Consider the following 25,784-nt stretch of genomic DNA (forward strand, 5'->3'; position numbering starts at 1 on the left):
CAAAGCGACTTACAAGGCAATTGAGTACAACCTGCCAGGGGTGGAGTTGCGACCATGAAGTCTTTTGCACACAGGGCATCTTAACCACTTAACCAATGAGCCACTCCACCCCCCCAGTGGTGGAGAAAATGTGAAATTTTTGTCACATTTTGGACGACATACTAACCATTGACTTTTTTGTATATATGTATGTGTATATATACACACACACACACACACACACACACATATATATATATATATGCAGAATATATATACTATAATTTAATAATATATAATTGAACTTAGTTGTGTCACAAATTTAGTCAAATAGTTAAGTATGTCATCTAAAAAGTCACCAAAATGTCATAGTTTAGTACATTGGTCCAAAATCACACAAAAATGTCGTCCAAAATTTAGACAAAAAAGTCATAGTTAGAGTGCCTGCTCCTGCAAGGCATTCTAGTGAGAACTCTGAAAGCATCTACTAGAAAATTCCGCTGCAAATTTTTGATTGTGCCTGCTTCTTGGTGCTGATTTTGGATGGATTGAACCTTTAAACTTGAAGTATTTAGACCAGGGGTGTCCAAACCTTTTTTAACGAGGGCCAGATTTGATAATGTGAAGATATCCGGGGGCCAATTGTCACTTCACACCATTCTTTTTAACAGTAACTTTTACATACAATGCACTGTTTAACCGAAGCTGTGGGCCCTACAAAATCTGGGAGGGCTGTGATTGGCCCGCAGGCCAGACTTGGTATTTTTGTGAAAACAATATGTTTTAAAGTTGTCATATTTCAAGAACGGTTGATGATAGCGATTCAATTTTTGGTTTGTGAGCGTCAGCTCCCACATTTCAATTTGAGAAAAACGCGTGTTAGAAATTACAGTTTTAAAATCACCCTCGTCTTGATTTTTTAAAAGCTCCAAAGCAGAGTTTTATCATGGATAACAAGAAGAATGGTGCTGGAGAATAACAAGAGATGCTTGCGCTGCATGCATTCTAGTGAGACACATTAATAGTGTAAGTTAAAAAAAAAGAAGTCTGAATTTGTTTTAAACACAGTTAAGCATCCATTCATTGAAACTAATGACCCTTGTGTTTACATATGTTTATGTTCATTGTTGTCACATGTTAATTACAAGCTCACATTTCTGAGGTCTGCCATACCATAGCTGTGGGATCCATGTGTCGAATCTGAGCCGAACAAAGAGCACAGTCTCATCATGAGTGCAGAGATTCTTTCATATGACCTCATACTCTGTGAGACTGCCCTCTTTTACAGAACAAACAGCTCATCTGTCTCCAGCATTCTTTCACTGCAAGGCCATCAGATCTGAGTCATATGAAACTTGACACTTTTTGCAGTTTAAAGATGCTTTACGTTATAAATTTATTACATCAAGACAAAAAACAAATGGCCATGATGTGTGATAAGAGGCGTTCTCAGGGGATAGGGGGCCAGTGCCCTAATGGACAAAAATGCAGCGTGCTTAAGTGCCCTCTTGAGTCACATGACGAATTTCCCTACTGGCTACCATTCATTTGTGGCCTCTAGAGCAATATATGAATTAAAAAATAAATAGTTTGGAGTGTTTTTATAATGGTGAAAAGTGATGTGGTGTTCTATACGATGTCCTTGCAACTGTGTTTCCTATAGCTGCCCTTCCAATCAAAAAGGGTGCTGTTTTGAATTTTCCTACTCTCCCTACATGGTCTAAGGACAAATGGTGTCCTTAGAGGACATGATATTCAGATATTCAGAACGTGGCAAATTATATACCAGTGGTGCCTGCCCCACCGATACACAGTAGGTGCCCTTTTAATTTTCGCCCCTGCCCTTCCAAATGTCTGTGCATGCCACTGGTTGATTTCATATACTGTAAATATGTAAATATTTGGTGATGGAGCAAAGTAGTCTATCATGTAGTGTCGCAGAGAGCAGCTAGCTGTTAGCAACAGAAATACTGACCTTTACCAAACCTTAAAAGCCTCACAACCCCTTTAAAAAACATCTCTTATGGTTTGCTCTGGCTACTCTAGGTCCCTCCCACAGTACAAAAACATGCAGAGGTTAAGTGGACACTCTAAATTGACCGTGTGTGAGAGTGGACGGTTGTTTGACGCTGTGTTGACCTGTCCAGGGTGTACACAGTCTTTTGTCCAATGGCTCCATCTCCCCACAAACGCGCATGTGGAGTATAAAGCTGTTGACAGTGAATTCATGAAAAAATGCCTTTACAGTCTATTACGGTCACCTTGTCTTCTCCCCTCATTATATGTTAATTATCCACTTTCACTACCAATCTTCGCTTGCTGCTGACATACTTCAATGTATATAAAAACAAAAGAGACGATTGGACGGTTATGTGTGTGCTGTGTATGCATCTGGGATTAGAGTAACCATTTTGTTGGACATATTTTACATATATCATTTTTAAAGTTTGCCTGTACTTAATGTAATGTAATGCTGTAAATGAAAATAATTCGACTACATCTTGGACAATGCTGTCAAAATCTTGCCACATCTGTGTGACACGGTTAGACTGAAGCCAGGAACTAGCTGTCAGCTCATTACCAACACCTTGTCAGCAAACTTTCTGCACGGTGCCCACTTCCTGTGTACACTTGTGTGTGTCACTGTGCTGGAGGAGAGTGTGGGATGACTTCAAGTTGAAAGATGCCTCCGCTCTCTCTCTCTCACCTTGTCTGGTGATTACAGCTGCCTGAGGAGAGCTGCACAGAGCCACACGGCGGAGAGGGAAGTGCTTAAAAATAGGCACCAATATATTCAATTTGCTGCCTTTTATCCCTCGTTACATGTTGTGTGTCCTTGAGAAATCTCTCAACGTTTGTCACAGGTACAAACAAGCACCCGCTGGTCCTCAGAAACAGACCTTCTTCTTCCGTCTATTTCTGTGACACAAACTTCATTTCCTCTTTTCGATGCTGCCAGGTTCCACATGCAACACTTTTGACCACACTTGTGTGTGTCTGCATGTGTATTTGTGTGTGCCTGCAGAGCACTTCCTGTTCTCTGACAGTGCTATGTTTGGAATATCGTTCTACTTGGCTAGTCAAGTTTGGCCCTCTTTGCCGTATCTGTGTTTCCCCTCACATTCATATTTATAGTATAGATAGTATATAGTATATTTCTAGTTATAAATATGGGGCCTGCTGCTCATAGCAGACATAGCCGTGTCTTTGAAAGCCAAAGCTGGTCATTAGCAGTAAACAGAGAATGACAGTCAGAGAGGGGAGGGGAGGAAATGAACAATGAAAAGGAAATGATCAGTAATCTGCCGGTGTTAGCTGTCAGCCTCCACTGCAACTCCGTCTGGATCTCATTATAGGTAAAATCATTTGGTTTAGGGGCTGAGGCTGATTATACGTGTGTGTGTGTGTGTGTGCTTGTATTTGTTGCCTTTTTTGGACTTTTTCTGGCATTATACTGACCTTGTCAGCACCAGTAGCCCTGTGCACATGTGGTCCAAATGAGGCAGAACCTCATTTCTGAGGAACTGGTTATATTTGGGGCTTTAAGATTTGAACTGTGGTTAAGTTAACGTTAGGGTTAGGCACTAAAAGGTTAGGGTTAAAGCACAGATTCTTGAATGTCCCCACAGTGCTGCAGTTATCGTAACATCCCCATCCCTGGGATGTGGATGAGATGGAATTGATGTTTAGATTGAGTTAATCTTTACACCTCCATATCAAATCAGATATCTTTTGATGTGACCTGAATCTTGTTATGCAGCCTTATCGTGTTCTTTGGTGCATCTGTGGTGTGAAGTAAACAGATTTTTGGTGGAGGATGGGGGTTTTAGGGAGGGAGTTGACTGCAAAAAAAATAGTAAACAGAGTCCAAGTCTGTGTGTGTTTGTGAGAAAGAGAGAGACACAGAGAGAGCGAGAGAGAGAGAGAGAGAGCATTCCTGCCTAGAAAACAGCATCTTTGCTCCTTCCTGATTCTCTCTCTCGACATCTCTCCCACGCTCCCCAGCTCAGTCTTCAGCTCCCTCCCAAAGTCTCCTGAGGTACAGCATATGTTTGTGTGTGTGTGTGTTTGTGCACTGTAGCCTTCCTCTCTCTCTCTTGCTCTCTCTCTCTCTCTCCCTGCAGCTGAGGTGGGCGTGTGAAGCCTCTGACCCTCTCTCGCCCACTCTCCCTCTCTTCTGTCCTCCCCCCTCCTCTCCTCTCCACAGCTACAGAAGACTATGGATGGGCTGCGTTTACCTCCACTCATCGAGGAGGCTCTGGACTCTACAGGTCTGTGTGCGTCTCTCTCTCTCTCTCTCTGTTTGTGTGTGTGTGTGTGTGAGTGTGTGAAGTTGTGTGCTATTTTTAGTTTTGTACTACAGATCTGATGTGATCGAGGTAGATGGGTCGATGTTTATCACGGTGTTTACTGGTGGAGTGAGGGAGGAGGCGGTGAAGGAGCTGGAGGAGGAGGAGGAGGAGGAGGAGGAGGAGAGATGGTCAGGTGGTAGGAGGTGTGTGGGGATTATTGTGGAAGCTCGTCATTATTATGAGGAGCGGTGAGACTGGAGCTGACAGACTAAACTGACGAGTGGGCTATATGAGCTGTGGCATCTGTGCACATTTGACGGGAGCTGCACTCTGCCAGGTAATGAGGAGACTGCATGTGCTGCTGTCTTTCTTGAGTCTGTGTGATTGTGAGGATGATGAGAGAGCGTGGCGTCGTGCCGTGTTGCTTGTTATTCTCTTTCTGCTTTGATTATATTCAGCTCACACATGAATTCTTGTGGCTTGTGTTGAACTGCGGTTTGCTTGGAAACTTCATCACCACTGAATAACGCTGCTCTTCCTGCTGCTGCTGCTGCTGCTGCTGCTGCTGCTGCTGCTCTGTGACATTTGGCACAAATGCATATTCATAGTTTAAGCCTGATAAAGGAGCAGTTCTGTGTAACTGCAAGCAAGTGTTCGGGGGGAAGAATGTGTGGAATGTTGTTGTTGTATCCCGGCAAGGAAGAAGTGTGTCTCTGTGTGGCTTTTTGTGAATGGTTTTGCACACAGCAGCTAAGAGTGGGACACTGCTTTGATTGGAGGATGTTTATGGTGTGGAGCGACTCAGAGAGGAACACAGGTCGCAGCCCCCAGACCAGCAAGCAGTGTTTTTGCCAGAACTTGCTTTCTTTTCAATAACGTATAGTTGCCGGCCTCTGCGCTCTGTAGAACTAGTTACCGCGTGATTAAATCACTTCCTGTAATTTCCTTTACCACATTTATTATGCTGAAACCCAAGTAGTGACCTTCATAAAATGGAGGCTGTCTCATGAGACGTTCTTCCTCTCTAACAAGCATGTTCCTGTTATCTTATCTCTGGGGACCTCTTTCCTTTCATCACAGCCCGAGGCTTGCTTTTAAAGCCGGAAATTCAGCAAGGACTCATGGAAAGTGTCTGACTTAATGCAGCATGAATCCTGACTGATTAGTCACAATAAAGAAAATAAAGAGAGAGTGACAGCTTTATCTTACATCTATTTCATTTCGTCAATTGATTAAAGTGTCTATTTTATCTGGGTTATTTTGAACTGGATGCCTTTATTCTGAACACATTTTTTTTAAATAATTTTATCTCCAGTGCTTTTTCTGTCCTGTTGGAGATAATTTCCACACTGACTGCACTGGAAGATATGTTTCTGACATCAATTGGCTCCTCTGCCAACAGGGAATACAGATGCTCTCACACAAGCAAACACATCCACAGATCAATACAACACCATCAGAGGCTGATTTGACAATCGCACGGTTGTTTCCGTCACCGTATTGTTCCAGGTTTGTACAAGCTGCCAACCATCTCTCTTTATCGACTATTTTTTTTTGGCTTTTCCACTCAGTATACTCTTTCCCCTCTTTTAGTCACAATCCCCTGCTCTCCTTAGCACCCACACACCCTCCAACGTGTACACGCGCGCGTACACACAGAGAAACCTTTTCACCTGCCAGTGCATCAGCCCACACAGCTTTTCTCTCCCTGTCCTCTTCTCTCCTCCTGTGAAATCCACATCAGCAGTGATACTCCCCATGGGTTCACACGCAGGATTTCTCGCAGCTCTCTGGAACTAATAAAAAGGAAAAAAGCGCTGCCATAGACAAACTTTGAAGATCTGAGCTGCACAGGCCACTGAGAAAAACAACAACGTGAGATTCTCATGTCAGTGTTTAACATGGTCAGTCGCAGGGCTTTAAAGAAAAAACAAATATTAGATGCTGTTTCATATTAAAGCGCTCTGGCTCCTTCGCTCTCTCTCTCTCTCTCAGGCCTGAAGCTCGACACATTTTACTCAGACTGCATGTGCTTCAGTTTAAAAAAAAAGGGGCTTTCAAACCACTCTGCAGGTTCCCGACAAAAGTGCCTGTTCATTTATCTCCTCTCAGTCCCTTTTTGGAGCTGAATAGAGATGTTGGTGAACTCATGTGGCCCATTCCTTCAGCTTAAATTGTCCTCTTGCAGAGATGCTGAACTTTGTCGCCTTATCACTTCTGTGCCACCCTCCTCTCTCTTTTGCTGTAGGAGTTTTGCAGTGACATGCGATGCTGCGATGGCACTGATTTGTGATCAAATCACTTATTACCACGCCACTTGTTTTTGCTGCTTTGTTCTCCGTCACTATTCATTATCCTTTAATGCAAAAGCTTATCAACAAACCCATTATCTCTGAATCAGTCATGTACAGTATATGGACTGACTGACACAGTTTTTAATGCATGCTCATCTAATGAGGCCAGTTTATAGCGCAATCTGTGATGCTTTTGTATTCCATTAGCCCACTTTCTCTCAAGTCCCTTTGAAAGTACAATCATGGGCTTTCAATTTTAAATAACAGAGCAGCTCATTTATTTGGCCCAACCCTTGGGTGCTCGTGGTTTCTTTTCTTGTCTTCTCGTCCTGCTGTTGTTCCTCCAACTCCCTGGACGTTTTCCATTCAGGGACGGGAAGAGATGCAGTGACTTTAACACCATAAGTGTTGTAATTTCACTCCTCATCGCCAGCAGTTGACTTTTCAGTGCGCTGATCTTTTATGACGATGATGTCAGCACGTCATTTATTCATCTGATAAAATCACTTGGGCTTCTCGGGAGGGGGAAAAGCAAACGGCAAACAGAAGTTTCCATGGTAAGCAAAACTGTGGACTCAGCTTTTTTACCACAGTTACTTTCCATATGCTGAAGCCCTGGGATGTTAGTGTGGTGTCTTCGTCTCCATGGAGACGAACCAGTGTCTTCACCTGCCTCCTTCTAGCAGCTCAAATGCCCTCAGTCCATACCGCAACTTTTTTATCCTCCCCTGCATCACTGATATCGTCTCTCTGTATTTTTATCACACTCCCTCCTGCTCTGTGTTATATGTTGTGAGGACGTGTCAGTGCAGGGAAAAGCCGGCAACATCACTGCTGGGCTGCTTCAAAACTGGGTTATGAAGGGCTGGTGTGCATTATGCATGGTCTCCTATACATAGCCTCAGAGCTCAGTGACACACACATACACACACATATATATATATATATATATATACACTCTGTACTGTGCATACTGAACACACGCAGTTTAAACATGAAAGACTTGTTTATATTCATATAGGTCACCACACAGTGACGTTCATTTGCACTCACACACACACACACACACACACGCAAACACATGGCACAACACACCTGTAGACAGCCTCCAGCGCTTGTTTGTTTCAGTGAGCCTTCATGTTTTTCCACAGCTGATTTCACTCCAGATGTTCCTCTCAGCGCAGGAACGTTAAGTGTGCAACTGCAGCCGCCACAAGGAGAGAACAGCACCGAGTCATTTGCTTCATAAAGAAAAGACCTGTGCCATAATCTTGAATCATTTTTCCACATGACAACTCCATAGTTATACATTTAGAGGTGAAGTTTGGGAGCAGGGTTATCTCACTGAGAACAGCCAGTAGCTGGAATCCATTTGCAACAGAGCCATAACATAACGTGTGTATAGTATTGTTAAGTGATCTTGTATTCAAATATAATCAAGTTTGGTTGAAGGAGGGTAAAAAATACTGGAGATTCTGGATCTCGTTCAGTATATTCTCTATTACGCTATAATAATATATTTTATTTGATAAGAACTCAAAACAGCTGGATCACACTGATCAGAGCAGGATATCCTGTTTCCCATCCATCAATCCATCTCTTTGCACTCCCAATCTCAATTTTGCAACGTGCCAATTTCAATCCACTGCTCACTCCATCACCGAACACTGAGCTGGTGTTTTCACATTAGTGTTATATATGTGTAGGTATGTATGTAATCTCACGCAGCTATTCTGGGATGCTGACAAGTGAACCCTCGGCCTCCTTGTTGTCTCTCTTCTGGAGAGTGGCGCGGTGTTTGCTCTGAAATCCTCAATTTGTTTCCCTGCAATGTGATTACGAAAGAATGTGCCAGGGCTAGATAAAGCTGCCCTCACCCTGGAGCCTGAGACGACTTTTCCTGCCCGTCCCTGCTCCTGTATTCATGTAGCGTTCCATGTCTAATGCAATCCCAGCATGACTAAACGCAAGCACTGTGCCACGTATGCAGCGGAGTGATCACAGGTGGTGCAGCAGCCGATTCTCTTGCACGCCGTGTTTGCTATTTCTTGCACGAGGGTTAGGTGATACAGCTTGATGAAGTGATAGATAAAGTGTGAAATAAAGATGGGAGGTGAGGTTCCTTGATGTGGTGTCGATGACACGTTAACACCGTTAAGAGATAGTGATATCGTTAAAGGAAAATGAGGAGAGTTGACATGTGGGCTGGTAGGAAGTAGAGCTGGTCGTCCACCAAACAGATTGTCCTGGCTCCTGTAGTCTGTGTGCCAAATGTCCTTGGACGGAGCAGCAAAACCTGCAATATGCAAAGACATTGTTGAATATTGGGATGATGATATAACTTAAGACAGTGAGAAAACATCCCTTATGACCTTGGTTATTAAAATAAATCATTAAATATGTGTGCAATATTTAGAGAAAATGATAACATTAAAAAAACAACCTTTGTGGTCTTTGGCCAAACAAAATCAATGTTAATCGCCATCACAGCAGTCTTTGCTCTATCTTTTGTGACAAATAAAGACTGTGGTACATTTTCTCTCTAGCATGCAGCCCTAACCTTGAACGCCATATCTCCCCGGACGACTTTGTGAAAATGAAGTGCAGCATCCCAACAGAAGTAAAATGTAAACAATAGCCAGTCTTTCCCATGTGGATTCACTGTATGCTGTATGAACACTGTGGATACTGCATCTACAAAGACAAAGCGCTGAAATGCAGCACAAATCACTTATCTCTCCTAGTTATTACACCCTGAACTCGACGTCCCTGAAGGGTTTGGATGTGAGTGTGATTCAGTCGTAGGAAGTCTTTTGTTTCTTCATGGCCTTTGGCTGCTGCTGGCTATAAAAGCAGCTCCGGCTCTGTCCCTGCCACACACGGACCCAGCTTTCTCTTCTTTATGACTAACTCATTACACCGACATCAAAGTTTAATGACAAAATAGCCCTGTGCTCATGAAACCTCTCACACGCCTCTCAGGGGCTGCGGTGTTTGAATTAATGGGACAAAAATAAGGTGGCAATTAATGTCTCACAGATATGATTAAAATGTGTCACGTGTGGTTTTGGTAGTTACATCTATCGACAATGGCAACAAGAAAGAAGAAATAATTAATACCAAAAGAAGAATCCCCCGAGCCGAGATTACACTAGTGAGCTTCACTGTTAATTAGGCAGATCTTTAGTTAATGCTTCATTCTGTCCCCTGCTGCACCTCCTCCTCCTCCTCTCTGTTCCTGTCACTCAGCATCCCCCTCTCTCTCTCTCTTCCTTTCTCACACTACTTTATGTCACCACTTGATGATCCCGCATATGAATAAATGTTTCTGGAAAGCTATAAAGGACATAACTAACAGCAGGCCAGTGTGTTCGGTGTATACCGGATTGAACTGGATGAGACTGGAAACGGCACATTGACAGCTCACCTGTAAAACTACTCCTGAGCACAAACAATCACTGTGATTTTAATCTCCATTTAGCCGTGGCCTTTTCCTGCATCGCGGCAAATCTCATTTGACTAATGGGAGTCGTCGTCATGCCGCCGCGCCGCAAACGACACCTTCCCCTGCTTTGCATTTGTCTTCGACAGCTGTGGCAAACAACAGCTGCTGTGATATCAGATCAACTTTACTTTACGTCACATATTACAACGTCTGATCTGGCTCCACAGTTACCAACAAAGACTGGCACGACGACGACAACGACAAATGGGACACGAAAAAATAACTCATGATGTGTCCAATATGTGTGTAATATGAGAAAGATGTCTTGTCACGTCTTACTATGAGTAGTAGCTTGTGTTATTATGGACTGAGGTGCATTGCTCTGTGGTGAGTCACAGTGATTGCTTCAGCATATTGGCCCTTCCTCCCCCCCTTCTCTTTCTCCCTCTCTTTCTCCCCCCACTGGGTTGGCTAACTCGCTCCACCTACTGGCTGAAAACCTGAATCCACACAGCTCAGATTTAGGAAGCAAAGTGATGCAAGAATAAAACTATTTAAAGCATGACGCCCTTGTTTTTTGTTTTTTTGGCATATTCTGACCTCTTGATTTCCCAGATGAAGGACATTCTTATTTTCTGTCATTATCTCAGCTTTAATCCCTTGAAGGGTTATTAGCGTGTTCAATCGGGGGAACTGGTAGCTCACAGCAAGAAGTTTCTCTCTCTGCGTGTTCTTCTCGAGTGCGTGTGGGTTTTCTCCAGGTACTTCAGGTTCCTCCCACAGTCCAGGTTAGGCACAGAATTGTCTGTAGGTGTGAGTGTGAGCGTGAACACTCACTTGCCTCTGTATGTTTCCTCCTGTTTAAGGCTGGAGACATGAATGTGCCCCTGCATGTATAGCTCACTGTCAGCTGGGATGTGATTCCAGTCACCCCCCCCCCCCCCCCTCCCCTCCCCTCCAGGACCGCCAAGTGTTAAACTGTGCATAAAAGATTGATGAGTGAAGTTGAATAGAAGCTGATGTACAATGGACTCAGTGCCACTTTAATCACAAGATGGCACTGTTGACTCAAAAGAAACAGAAGCAGCGATGCTGTTTGATGCATGACTGAATTCTATCGGAGGTGTTTGAAACCTCTGAATGCAGCCAGCACATTGTAATATAGGCTGTCGTCTTTCCTGCAGATGACCCCTGCGATCTAAAAGCCGAGATCAGCCCCAACATGGACAACGAGATGACGGCCAAGGAGCGAGGTGTGCTGGAGGAGAACAATGAGAAGGAGGAGATGGACCAGGAGAGAGCTCAGGAGGAGGAGGAGGAGGGTGAAGAGAGGAAGCTGAAGGAGGAGGAGGAGGAGGGTGAGGGCGAAGACAAGAGCAGGAAGGAGCAGGAGCCACTGACAGAGGAGCAGGAGCTGGAGGAGCTGAGGGCCCAGGTGCTGCAGCTGCTGCTGGAGCTGGAGGATGCCAGGGAAACGTCAAACAAACACGAGGAGAGCTTCAGTGAGCTGCAAGGTGGGGCCACTGACAGTAACAACAGGCCTTTTTATTCGTTCTTAATAATCAGCCGTCTCATCCCTAAAACCACTCTCCTATTGGAGCCATTTATTAACCTCAGTGTTTTTCTTCTGCTGTATTTTTACAAGCTGTTTTGGAAAGGATAACTGGGGCCTCGGCAGCCACAGCTCGCATCTTAAATGTTAGTTTCTGTACCATCTTAATGGTTCCTAAGGAGCAATTTTCAATTCAGTCTGCAGAGTGTGTAGTTTGTTGTCTCACTTCTGCAAATTGGAAGTGTGCAGACAGTAACCATGCTCCTGCCTGCTCCTAAATGAAAACAAACCAGTGTGACAGCCACTCCGGCCAATTGATCATGCAGTAAATATGTTATGCTGAGGTCCATTTCACCAAAACGACTCCAAATTTACATTTCAGACAACTCCATTTTTTTTTCTTAGTTTCATAAGCAGGTTTGAAAATGCATTCATTATTTTTATTTGTCACGGCTGAAGCCGTCACTATCTGTGCATGAGCAGCGCTCACAAAATCACCTCTGCGACACACGGTTTGTTTACAACAATCGGTCCACGTCAGTGTTGGAACCATTTTAAGTCTCAGTGAGTACAAATATGATAAAGATCAATAAATATAGTTGACTGAGATGAACTCAGATTAAAGAATAAGTCAATGTCCCATTATAAGCTTAACAAAAAAATCAAGTAAACATGATCCTTCTGCTATGACTCAAATATCCTACTAGGGGCATCTCACCATCTTGCTTTAAAGGGCCACTTCACCCAAAAATCGAATTGTGTTATTTTACCATCAGACAGTGGACCTGAGCTGAACAGAGGAAGTTAGGTTTGAAAAAAGAAATCAAATTGACAAAACAGTTGACATCAAAGTAATTTCCTTCAAAGAAAATAAAAGCCCTACACTGCTTGTAATGGCCGTTCATACCACAGTCCATGTTCCTACGGCCACTTAATTTGCAGCCGTTTTGTTTCTGACTCGTGTCCAATTATTTATTTTTGAGAAACCCAATGTTACTCACAAGTATTCCACAGGAGGCAGGTAAACGTTTACGTCGATTTATTTGAAGACAAAAACCAAAAAAAACAAAGGTCTGGTCCAGTACCAGAATATTGTAGTCCACACTGCTCTTTACTGTGTTTTAAAGGAAATTAAAAACAAAATTTGGTCAAATGTGGTCAAATGAAACACAGCAGCATCATAATGATTTTAAGGTTATTTTCCATTCGACCAAGTGGAAAGAAATCAATTTAAATTCAATCAAAGACACTTTTTACGCCGATGATGACCATAATGCTGTGATCTCAAATGTTTCTTTCATTGCATTGAATTACCAGGAGAGATAAAGACGACCTTCCTCTCAGTGATTCTCTATGCTTTTATAATTCTGTACTCACAATCACAAAAGTTCAGCCTCATTCTCTGCCCGCAAGAGCGAAGTGTCTCCTGTTCATCGCAATCTCGATGAAGCCGCTTAGATATAATAAATGTTTATATGCGGTCACTGACACAGTCTGTGCCTCACAGCAGCTAAATGGAGCATCGCATCATACCTTAGAAATGATGAGCTTAATGGTCAGGGACACAAGCAGTGAGTAAGACCTTAGGCATTGAGCCGCAGTGAACATCTACACTGTGTGTGTGTGTGAAAGAGAGAGGGAGCATATGTAACTGTGTCCTACTAAAAGACATGAGCTCAGTTGTTTGTCTGGCAACAGTTCAGGCATTCCTCAGACAACTGCGTGCATGCTGAGGGAAGCTTCCAGACTGGGTGTCCTAGACCACAATGAGAAATCGCTGTTGGTAAACTCCCAGTGGGGAACAGTCAGCTGCTCCAGGAGCTGGCAGCTGTTAGGGGGAGGAGGTGGCGGAGCATTGGAGGTGGTGGTGGTGGTGGTGGGGCCCACGTTGGATGGTAAGAGAGTGACGTATGCTGAGGTGTAAGTAAAAATCCAGGATATCTCTGTACGGCTCTACAAATATCTATGACAGATGACTGACACAGGCTGTGTCAGATGCACCACACTGACCTGTCCTATAATGTGACGGAAGCAGAAAATGACCTGTGATAGGAAGCACCTGGAAAAGTCTGGAAATAAAATCTTTTTACAGTTCAGTGACAACAATATTTTCTGACTCAGGTCCCTCCGGGTATCTGGTCATGTAGTTTTTGGTTTGAGATTTTCTGTCCCCACACGGACATCGTGTAGGTGAAGGGAAATAGCCAAAATGATTTATGGTACTTTTGTTTTGTTCTGCTGTTGTTAAAATTTATTAGAGTCTCTGTCAAATAAAATAGATTTTTTTATGAATGAATGTACTAAGAATCCCTGCTCACATTATAGTCACACAAACCTGCCTCTGTCATTTAATCTTACTCTCAGGATGAACAGCTTATTAAGTTGTCATCTACTGTCTCCTCTCCTCTCCTCTAGGCCTTTTGGAGGACGAGCGTTTGGCCAGTGCTCATCAGGCTGAGGCCTTTACGCGCCAGATCCAGAATCTACAAGGTAGCAAAACAATATAATTCTTCAGAGTGGAGATCAGTTGTTTAGTTCTCTGTATAACTCTGCCGTTCAGCTGATCAATAATGGAAACAGCATGATAAGAATTACAAATCACACCATTGTTTGTTTGTTGCTCCGCAGGCTGGACAGTTTATTTGCATTGATCAATAAGACATTCATCTTGACCCACTTTCGACGGAGTAGTGGAAGTGCTGCGATGTAACGGACTAACTGACCTGCTAATTGATAACAGCCATTTAGCAAACAAGTTTATTTCTCTACCTCTACAAGTTTATTTATTTCATTTCATTCACAAATAAAAAACAACAACAATTTAATATAAACATAAAATTCCAAGACGTGAATGTCTTGAATGTGTATGTATAAAAAAACAAAATTACAATAATATATACAATATACAAAATAAAACAAGTAAATCAAATCATAGTCACAGCCACTCACTTTCCTGTTAAGACAAACAAGAAAATTACAAAATTTCACAGGGAAGTTATTTAAATGTAACATATTTCATTGTATTTCCTTAACATACTGGTTTTAATTGAATGTCGATTATTTGGTTTCTTTGTTCAGGTTGTTCCACAGATTGATTCCTTTGACAGAAATGTTTTTTTTCTTTTCTTTTTTAAAGATCTCTGTTCCTTTTTAGTTAAACTTGCTTTCTCTTTTTTCAAATATTTTCTGGATATTGATTGGTAAGGTTTTTTATGAGCTTTGAAGTGGGAAAATACTGTAATCTACTAATTCATAAAATAAATAAACCTCTACACCTCTACCTCTACAAGATGGTGTCCTTAAAATACTAAACTAAAAGTCTGACCCAGAAGAAAGTCTGTTGCCATCTGTTACATCAGCACCTTCTAAACAGTACTCACATACTGCATGACACACAAACACTGATGCTGCAGTCTCACCCACACGTCCTCCATAAAAAACTTCTAACTTCCTTTTCCTCCTCCATCTCTTCCTCCTCCTCCTCTCCCCACAGCTCAGCTGCGCTCTGTACAGGAGGAGATGGACAGCCTGGAAGAGGAGAAGGAGAGTGAGCTGGCCGAGGCCCAGGAGGAGCTGCGTGTTGCTCAGGAGGAGGTGATGCTTCTCCAACATGCAGCGGAAGAAGCGGCAGCAGAGAGGGAGAATGACATCGCCTCGCTGCAGGAGGAGCTGTGTCGCCGGCGGGCCGAGCTGCAGCGCCTCAGCGACGAGACCCAGGAGTACGAGCTGGAGATCACCACGCTGAGGGCAGAGATCAGCATGAAGAGTCAGCGAAGGGAGGCTGAGAGGAGAGAGGGTGAGGGATGGGGTTGATGGGCGCAGAGATCAGTGTGATATGTATGGATGTGTGCGATGAGGCATGGATAAGTCTTAAGGTTGACTGACCCATGTTCAACTGCTCTTCACACAGAACCCCTCTCCTCTTTGGCCTTGTTTGAATAAGTTAGTAGGACCACCAAGATCAAAAGACAACACCATTTAACTTACAGCAAGTCCTCGTACTTTGTGACCTTCTGTTATGGAATCAAACCACATCTACATCCTTCAGCCGTTAATCATTGCATTTAATAATATTAAAATTCTCCTCCTCCTGCATACCCGTGCAACATATGGCCATACAGTGACACAGTAACAAAAATTATACTTAATGTGCTTTATTATCCACTCATCGTTTTCCAGCACGTCTGCTTGTGTGGAGGTCACGAGAGGTCAAAGCTCCTCCCTCACCGTCTGTTTTGATCATGCCGAAAGTAGGCGCATAATTCAATCTGTCCTCACATTGTCAATGATCACTTGATATGTAAATCTGAATAATATGAGCTAACACGATGAGCAGCGTCGCACAGACTGCACTGTCAGTGATGCATGTGCAGCAGCTCCTGCAAGGCCCCTGATATTAGAGCGGTTTAACCACCCTGAGCTTTAAATGTGTGTCTGAGACTCAGAGTGCTGCAGTTTAAGTGAAAAAAAAACCAACCCTCCTTTGTTCCGGGAGCAGCAACCATGTTTAATTAGCACATGGACTGTTAGCTTTGGTTTGTACTTCAACATCTGCTTGTACGTTTGAGTATGGAACAAAAAAAAAGAAAAAGAAGAAGCAGAGCATTTGTCGCAACTCTGTAATACACTAGTACCAAGGTACATAAGCATGTACTACGTGAATAGCCGCTAATGTACACTGCACCATATATAGATATGTATTTCATACATCATTTAGTTGCCATTTTGATCACTCTAATCCTAACAGAGTGCAATGCTACATTTTATTTTTAGAACATTTATAAATTGTGAAAACCATATTGTTAAATGATTCATTTCTGATCCCTTCTTTGATAAATCAGCAAAGATTAAACACTCTAATCCATTAGAAAAACACAAGAGGAAAAAATGTTGCTTAATTCATGTCATTTGAAAGAAGTGTCCCACACTTATTTGGTGTAGCCCAAAAGTCTATGTGCACATGTGTTTGGCATTGTGGACGCTGGGTATATGAAGTCATTAGGAGGAGGGACACACTGTTCCAACTCATGATGTCAGGGGGACTGGACTCTGCAGCTGAGCCTCATCTGGGACTGAGGGAGTGGACGATCTCCACATTTCATATTATATCATGAAACATCATGGGTAGAAAATCTACACTGTCAACATCAGCTTTTAAAGGAATAGCTCCACATTTGTTTCTGACCTCTATCCTTTTAAAGTACACTCATCTGTGACCTTCCTCGTTCCGTCAGGTGACGTGGACCTGCTGAAGGAAGAGTGCCGTATGCTGCGGGAGGAGTGTCAGACCCTGAAGGAGGACAACAGACGTCTCTCTGAGAGGCTGCAGCTGCTGCAGAGACAGAGGACATGGTGAGAGGTCAATGACTCCTCACTCATCGTCTGTGCTTACTGGCTCAGCGAGAGGGCTTCCCCTCTGGAATACAACACCTCATCATTCAAATTCAGTAAATCGTTGCCAACAGGGGTGTCTTGATTGCTGTAAATGTGTTTTATGATTGAGAAATTACTTATTTATATTTAATCAAAGGCTTCACAGAGCAGGGTGCAACTTAAATGTGAGACTCAGAGATCCTTCGTGACCTTGAGAACAATCTCACCGAGAGATTTGTTTAGTAGCTGTTTTGGAGTTTGCTGAACGCATCACACCGTGCATCTAATTAGATTTAGAAGTCAAACTGTTTTCTGAGGATGATCTTGTGATGCATTAACAGCTCAAGTCAAGGTCATAGATGTTACATACAGTAGATACTGTACATACAGGGAACATAATGTGGATACAGATTTGCTCCTCTGACAAAACAAAATAAAAAAAATAAAAAAATAAAAACATTTTTATAGGCATTTTATAAACATAAAATATCTAAAATATAAAAATGAAATATTTAAAGTATTCATCAAAGATGGTCCTTAGTTGCAGTTCTATGACCTCACTCCTGACACAGTGACTTTTGAGTCGTCATTACCACATGATTAGTGCTCAGTATTTACTCAGTACTAACTTTTGTCATAATCACACAAAATATCAACCATAGCTCACTTTAGCTGAGCGTGACATTATTATCGCAACGCTTCTTTTCCTCCGCCTTGCAGCTCCAGCGTCTATCTCTCACTGAAAGAGGAGGACGCGGGTGAGGACACAGAGGGGAAGGAGATGGAGACGGGCACAGATGAGGTCATGACAGAGAGCTACATGACCATGGCCCAGTCTGCGCAGAGTCGCCTGGTGGACGCTTCCATCCAGAAAAATATCTCCTTCGATGGGAAGCCCGTGACACCAACCGCCTGGAACGGAGGCGTCGGGGAGATCTTCTCCCTGAGGGACCAGCTCAAACAGGCGGAGGAGAAGGCCTCACAGGTTCAAAGAGAGGTAGTGCACCGCTTCCCAAACTACTCAGAAAGGGGACCCACACTTTTTAAAGACGACACACTATCGCGCCACAATCCACGCTACACATTTTGACAAGAGAACGTTTATGCATAATTGAACAATTCAGAGAATAATTTGGACGATTTAAAGCATATAATTAAAAGAGACACGGACATCTTACAATGTGGGACCTGTACAGTTAATCAAACACCATATTGATTTCCCCTTGTCTCTCCCAGTGCGATGGTCTGAAGACGGAGCTGCAGGAGCTGCAGGTGCTGTACGACAGTAGCCAGAGGGAACGAGCCGAGCTGGAGGAGGAGTTGCAGCGCTGCAAGGCAGAGCTGGAGAAGTTGTCAGGGGGTGCTCAGGTGAGGGGCAGCCAGGAATATCTCAAGCAGTGGGAAATCATTATTAGAATACATACCATGTTGTCAGTGTATTATAGTATATATATTATAGTGTAGTATATTAATTCATTTCCAGCTAATTTTTCTTCCTGGGTAAAGATTTAGAGAGACGTTTCTTTGTATCCTCAACTCACATCAAACCTACTGTACCCTGTGTCTGTTGAGCTCTCTTTATATGTTTCATTCTGTAGAAATACTGTGTGTTTTGATATGAACTGACTTGGCCTGTCAGCACATATCGTAAACTATGGGAGTGTGTCTGTGTCCTAACCTCTCTGTGACAGCAACGCTTTGAAACTGTTGATGGACAAAAACACAAAATCTGCAAAACTCGCCAACATAATCAGCAAGAGAGCCTCCCCTTTTTTAACCACTATGCAGAGTCCATTAAAAGACCTACCTACCTATTTTTTTTTCTATATTCAGACTTTTATAAGGTTTTATAAGGTGATTAAAGATTAAAGATTCCTTTATTGTCGCTGAACGCAGGCGTCATACAGTGAAATTGGGTCAGAGATTTCGTTTCAGCAGACTTAGCAGACATGCATTCATACGTGCATTCACTCATGCATTCATTCAACAGGATAGAAATAGTAGCATATACAAATATAGATGCACACACAATACTATGTTACCCATGCAAAAGAATAGAGTAACAAAACTAAGAGTAGAAAAATAGTACTCTAGTAAATATTACATATAATGTATATATATGTGTATATATATATATATATATATATATATATATACACACACATATATATAATATAAAATATAAAAGGAGGAAAAACATGCATGAAATTAAACAAATACAGTGTGTGTTTCACAAGAAACATCTGAGCCACTGAGCACAAGTTATTTTTTGTTGTTGTCTGGGTTTAACCTCTGACAATAACACTTTCTAAATGCAGTGCAGTGTAGAATTTGTGCTTTCACCTCGCCTCACATTTGAAGCAAGTTGATTTTCTTGTATTTGATACCAGTGAATATAAAAACGAGAGTAAAACTGAAAAAATCTTTCGGAAAATTGCCCAAAGCAATGCAGCAAGATTGACTTGTGTGAACACTACTAAAAGTCACTCCTTAATGTCAGTTAGTTATCAACACACACACACACACACACAGACTACCACATTGTGTTTTGTCTCCAACAGCCGTGACGCAGTGTTTCTGTGTTTTGTCAAACTGTCTGCCCGTCCACCTGTCTCTGATGCTGTCCTTGTTCTCTGAATGTCCGTGGCCTCTCAGCCTGTTAAACAGCAAAAACGACTTCATTATGAATGTGAGGATAGAGAGAGACAGGAATATCTCCGTATGTGCCAGTCGCAACGTCCGTACCTCATGTCTTCCCTTTTTCTTTTTCTGTGAGCATAACATCATATGCAGCCAGTAGATGTCACACAGGATTGCTCACTCATAGTTGATGTGTATATCATTATTAAGTCGTTTTAACAGAAAATGTACACACCCTCTGTTACACTCCATCCCCTGTTTTATCACAGCCATAGACCATGTCACACCTTTGTGTTAGTGATTTATGCCGTGGTGGTCCATTCCTTTTTTTTTTATCTGTTTTATTATTTGGCAACTTCAGTCCATCCATTCATCCATCCCCTTCATCTCCATTGCCCTTGTGTTTGTTTTTATTCCCTCCTCAGAGATTCATCCATCCATCTGAGCACCCTGTTCTCTCCATCCCCTTCATAGGAATGATTGTTATAGTGGCTGTGGTCTGGTGCTGGTTGTCGGAGCTGGCGTCCCAGAGAGTAAGGTATGGGAGGAGCTTATCTCTTTCTGACATGTTACACACATTTGCTTTCCATGCAAATAAAGTACAAATAAAGCAAATTTATTTCTTACGATGTGCTAGTTGTACTGAGCACAGCACATAGTGCGGTTTGCCTCATCTAAATCTATGAACTTGATCTAGACTCTTCTAACAAACTGTCCATAGTTTCTGTTGATGCATTGTTAAAGGAATACTTCACCGATTTGCATTTAGCTCTGTATTACGAGAATAGTAAGTATTATTAAGTAGTATTTTTGAAAAAAAATTGTGCTTCCCAACCTCAGTTTCTCCTGAGTCGAGAAATATCTTCAGTAATTTTTTTGTTACGTGTACAACTGCTACGCTAATTCGGCACTTTTTAGACCCACTCGTAGGGGGCGGGACCTCATTCCCAGAATGTAAACAGTGTCCGCCATCTTTGCTAACAGTTACGCTAACAGGACCTAGTGTCACTGGTGAGCACGTAACAAAGAAAAGAATGAAGATATTTCTCAACTCAGGGGAAACTGAGGTTGGGAAGCACAATTTTTCAAAAATACTAGCCCTATTCTAGTAATACAAAGCTTAATGCAAACCGGTGAAGTATTCCTTTAAGCAGAATGTGCTTTATTAGAGACACACATTTAAGGGAATGCCAAGAACCATATACAACCATTTAATAGACTATAGTTGGAAAAATGGCTCCTCTTTTTAGGACAAGAGTCGTGGTTCAGCTGGGAGTAATAACCCCCCCTGTAATAAACATATTCTGAACGTAATTAGATTTACAGCAAACGCAGCAGAGCCAGAAGAGGACGTGGAGCAGAGATGTTGGCAGGAGGGAGTCAATAGAGTGATAATGACAGGTGTTAAGTGTGAATAGCTGCACTGTATTATCTGCAGAAACCAGCTGATCAATGATCCTATGAATGAAATGACTGATTATCCAAAGTAACCAGGTCAATGTCTCTGGAAACATAATGTAAACATGTAAAATCTTAATGCTGTGAGAATCACAAATCAAATAATCCAGTTGAAAATGAATACAAGCCTTTTTTTATGGCCAAATACCACTGAGATAAATGTTATGTTGTCACTCGAATGAACTGATGATGTGTTTAATTGTAATTTCTGGAAGTCGCCGTTACTCAGGATTTATTTGGTTGTTATGGAAGGGTCTACGCTGAAGAAAAGCCAAATACAGCTGGGGGAAGTCTCAGTGGAGTAAGATACTGAAAGATAATGATATATTCATGGAAAATGGACACGGGACGGGTGGGCAGTTTGTCAAAATCCCTGAGTCACACTGAATAAATCATTTACAGGAATAGTTCAACATGCTGGGAACTACGTATGCTGATTTGTTTCCTCAGCCCGTAAAGATACGGAGGAAATAGGTTCTATGAGAAGAAAACCTGCACTGATTGTTTGCAACATTGTGGTACTAGATGTGGGCTCTTACGTTTCAAAGTGAAAGTCTGTTTTTATATACAGTCTGTGGTTTCACCTCAAGAATTAGTAACAGTGATTAACATTAATTTGGAAATAAACTAACCACAGTGTCTCAGTTCTCCCTGCTTCATTTAGCAAACGTCACCCTGAGCCCAGCCCCTTATTAAACATACAGAGAGTGGTAACAATCTTCTCGGCGGTTGAACTATTCCTTTATCAGCTCAGTATGGTTTATTAATGACTGATGGATTGTCTTTACTGACTCCTGACTCACTCCTCTTCCTGTTTGCCCCCAGGGGAGTGAGGTAGGTTGGAACTCCATTTTGACTATCACTGCAGCCACAGCAGTGCTACTAATGATGACTAGCTTGTTGAGAGCCCTCGCCCGAAGTTGACTGGATGGGCAACAACTGCGCGGGGACAGACGTCTGCTTCAGACCAGCCCTCTTTTGCTCCGGCCACGTTACAGGCTGAAGTGACATTCTCTACATAGAATAATAGAGCTGAGTAGAAAGTGTGTTGCACATGCAGACTCGGACGAGGGAGCAGCCACGACGGCGACGACGGCGACCTGCAGAGAGCCCACGCGAGGACTGATCTCACTCCACTAAATGTATGCTAGTGTTGTGTGTTCTCCTGTGTGTCTGTGCGTGTACTTTTTCCTCTCCTCCACTTATGGAATTAAGATGATTATTAATGTGCAACGAAATGGCTTTCAGTTTATTTAACAATTATTTATTTGTTTGTTTGTTTGTTTAGATAGAGTTTGTGGCTGTCACATGAATATATGCCCTTATACGTCAATAGAAAGAGCAGTTTTTATTTGTTGTTATCGAGTTTCAACCTGTGACCAACTTACCCCAAAATAATGCACTGAATGCAAACTCCCCAGTCTGCTGCCCCGGCACTATAATCTCTTTCTATTACAAACAACTGTATGCTAATGCAGGTAGAACAGCACCTGCCAATTTAACTGTATATGTAAAACCAATATTTAACAGGACGTCAGCCTCTGTGGGTGAAGACAGCACATCGTCGCTTGATGTGTGCTTATTCCGTTTTTTTTGCTTTGCATCGAGCTCCATCTGTCCGCTTGCTTCGGCGTTGTCTTGCTGTCTTGACTCTGATAACAGACGACTCCCACTTGTCTCCCTTTAATTATCATTTAACCAAGAAGCCAGAAAGTCGGCGCAGTGTTTCTGATTCATCTGGTCGGCTCATGGCACTGAGCGCTCACACACCCACAGCTGCACAGTTACACTTCAAACACAGTTTGCAGTAGCAGTCAACGTTTATCTCAGCGACTCTGACAGCGAATTCCGAGACGAGTTGGATAAATAATTTTCTTGACAATTCGCTGCCGCCGTCGTTTACTTCATGTGACAAACCGTAGATCACATCTGACCAGTGTGCATGTGGTCAAGCCCAGATGAAGGAAACGGTCATTCTTATTTAACAACGAGGGCAATGTTTTATGTCAATTTTGAAATTTGTCTAAGCATTAATCACAAAAAATATATACATATGTGGAAGGACTCTGATTATTGTTTACATTTGTGAAACCTTTTTTTGTGAAATAATTCTAGGACTGAGAAAAGCATGCTACAAAATGCATAGAAGCACAATATGCTGTATAATTTATGTTGTTTAAGCTGACAATGTTACCGTTATATTTTCGTGTAAATAGATGTGACACAATAGTACTATGGGAGCGAGAGGTTTCTTAACTCCATTTGTACTCCGTTTTTAGAAAGTTTATTCTTCTGGAAAGAGCACCGTATATTTGATAGCCAAATAATTAATGTTTATTTATGGTAATACTATTAACAAGCCCTTCCAGCATCGCTAATCACTTATGTACCTCTAAGCACAAAGGTCACATAGGCATTGCATTCATTTAGATTACATTTGACTTTGGGAAACGGAAAAAAAAACTCCTGCTTTTTCCAGTATGTTACATTTCAGAAATGCAGTGAAAGTCATTTTTTGAAACGTGCTAATTAGAAACTTAACAATCAAAGCATGACCACTTTTCTTGCATTTACACATACGTCATTTGAAACAGAAATGAATTCCCATTGACTGCAATAGTGCATATGAATATATGAATGTTTGTTGGATTTGGGAATATTTATTATCGTCTTTGAGCTTACGCCATGAATATTTAACTTAATCCTACGAGTCTATGTTGCACAGTGTTGCTCAGCTTGCTGCTTTATATATTGATAGCAGTGATGTTTTAAATATAATTGTGGCTATTTTGTTACCTGGAGGTCTATTTTGTACTGTAAATGATTTGAAAATAAATATGTCCATCTCATATGATGTTTGAGACCTTTTTTTTTTCCCCTATCAAAAAACGAATGGTTTAGGATCTCACACAATCTCATTCATTAAAATCAGTCAAAATCAGTCAGCAGTCAAAGTGAGTGAGAACTATATCTCGATGCTGGCGTCACGTTACATGGGTTGTGTGGTTATTAATAACCTTCACTCCTGAGACATGACATAGGCTCACAGACATGGAGGTTTTACAGATAGCCGGAACTGGTGAGTGAATGTTACTCATGAGGTGTCTATACTACAGCTATGACCCGCGCTGCCAGGACTCATGATTTACTAAGTGCAGCTAATTATCTAAAAATAGTCCAAACGCCAGCTTCATGAGGTCGAAGTCATTAGATAAAGTTAGGAGAAACCCTCACTGAACATCTTCATCTTCGCCTCCAAATGTTCTCAAATGTTTCTGACCCAGGTTTTCTTTCTTTCTTTAAATCTCATTCAGTATCAGAGTTATGACCAAAAGGAAATGTCAGATCTACATCACCAGCTAAATCTAATCAGTTGTCCCTTGGCCTTGGGCTTATCTGTCCAACAAATTCACCCCAAATCCAGTCTTAAATAATTTATATATGCAGCTGACAGGCTAACAAGAAAATGCTAATTAAAAAGGACTGTGAGAGAAGCCATGGATTCTCTGGAGACACCAAGTCAGGTGAAGAGTGTCCAGGTCAAAAGATACAGTTCCGTGACTTGTTACTCACATACACACTTATACTTAACGTAGAGATGAAGTCACGTAACCATCTATTTTCGGCCTTTCTATTCATTTAGACGTGATGACAAATACTATATTACTATACTACTACTAATAATAATTGTAGTAGCCATTCTTGTCGCCGATCCAACTGTGGGAGTCGTTGACTTCACACAAGTGTCAGATTCATTTAACTTCACACATCAGTGGCTCTACAGTTTATCTATAATTCACGATAAAGCTAATTGACCAAAAGGCTCAGAATGGTTTAAACAGAACAACCTCACTACATAGTGGGGGGGGGGGGGGGGGGGGGGGGGGGAGATTAACATTGAGGTTCCTGGAGTCCACAGAGAATAGCCTGAGAATTCTTTCTGCATGTGTCACAGTGAATCTTACCTCCCACTGCTTCATCAAGGCTGGTGCTGGCATCTGGTGTCACTGCCTTGTCACTGACTGCTGAGTCACAACACCACCACCACAGTTCCTAAGCAAGCGGGCAAAAAACAATATCCATTGGCTCTGACTGGTTTTCAATAAAGATGATTACATTTCCTGCTCTGTAGCGTCTGTCACTTCTGATCCTGTCAAAAGAGATTCTCGTGTGGAACATTTTAATCACGTATAGTGGCAAGTGTTATGATTTCTTGTCCTTCAGCATCATTTACTACTGAGGTGGCAACTAATAACTGTTTTTAAATGGTCAACGGTTTCAGATAATGATGTCTTCAAATGTCTTGTTTTGTCCACAAACCAAAGAAAGAGAAATGCATACATTTCAACTCAATCATCCAAATAATTAGTAATTGATTACTTTTTGGTGTTGCAGCCCTTGTCAAGAGAACTCCAGTACAACATTTTTCTTCAAACGGTACTATGTCACTGCCTGTTGATGCTGGAAAAATGATCTAATTCTCTATCAAAGACCTAAATCACAGTAGTGCATGAATATCAGGGTTCCTCCTATGACCCTCCCTGTGCTTGCGTTGACCTTTGCTTGTCCACGTAGAGAAACATTTCACTGAGTGGTGGCAGATTGATGAGAAGCACACGTAATGCAGTTGCTACATCCTCACCAGAATGACCTCATCCTTTAAAATGTGCCTCTCTGGGGCCACAGTGTCAAAAAATGTGATGCGTAAAAATCCAGCTTTGGAAAATGATCCTCTGCACTGACAACGTATC

The 25,784-nt window shown here is 42.1% G+C and overlaps 2 protein-coding genes across 4 annotated transcripts; both read left to right on the plus strand.

Annotated features, from left to right (window-relative positions):
• Positions 1 to 3,906: 3,906 nt before the first annotated feature.
• LOC131470275 (cilia- and flagella-associated protein 251-like) lies at positions 3,907 to 13,539 on the plus strand. The gene is made up of 3 exons (XM_058645995.1): positions 3,907 to 4,018; positions 4,187 to 4,250; positions 11,195 to 13,539. The coding sequence occupies exons 2-3, from the start codon at positions 4,199 to 4,201 to the stop codon at positions 11,671 to 11,673; spliced, it is 531 nt and encodes a 176-aa protein (XP_058501978.1). The 5' UTR covers positions 3,907 to 4,018; positions 4,187 to 4,198; the 3' UTR covers positions 11,674 to 13,539.
• A 145-nt stretch (positions 13,540 to 13,684) lies between these two features.
• LOC131470277 (sarcolemmal membrane-associated protein-like) lies at positions 13,685 to 23,882 on the plus strand. 3 transcript variants are annotated; one of them, XM_058645996.1, is made up of 7 exons: positions 13,685 to 14,052; positions 15,056 to 15,358; positions 16,797 to 16,914; positions 17,656 to 17,932; positions 18,172 to 18,303; positions 20,001 to 20,113; positions 21,859 to 23,882. In XM_058645996.1, the coding sequence occupies exons 2-7, from the start codon at positions 15,082 to 15,084 to the stop codon at positions 21,869 to 21,871; spliced, it is 930 nt and encodes a 309-aa protein (XP_058501979.1). In that variant the 5' UTR covers positions 13,685 to 14,052; positions 15,056 to 15,081; the 3' UTR covers positions 21,872 to 23,882. The 3 variants fall into 3 exon arrangements, 2 of the variants coding, with proteins under 2 accessions (XP_058501979.1, XP_058501980.1); XR_009241875.1 differs by having other exon boundaries at positions 13,721 to 14,052; positions 20,050 to 20,113; positions 21,859 to 21,932; XM_058645997.1 differs by lacking the exon at positions 20,001 to 20,113 and having other exon boundaries at positions 13,689 to 14,052.
• Positions 23,883 to 25,784: the final 1,902 nt, after the last annotated feature.

This window comes from Solea solea, chromosome 12 (assembly GCF_958295425.1).
Source record: "Solea solea chromosome 12, fSolSol10.1, whole genome shotgun sequence".
Lineage (NCBI taxonomy): Eukaryota > Metazoa > Chordata > Actinopteri > Pleuronectiformes > Soleidae > Solea > Solea solea.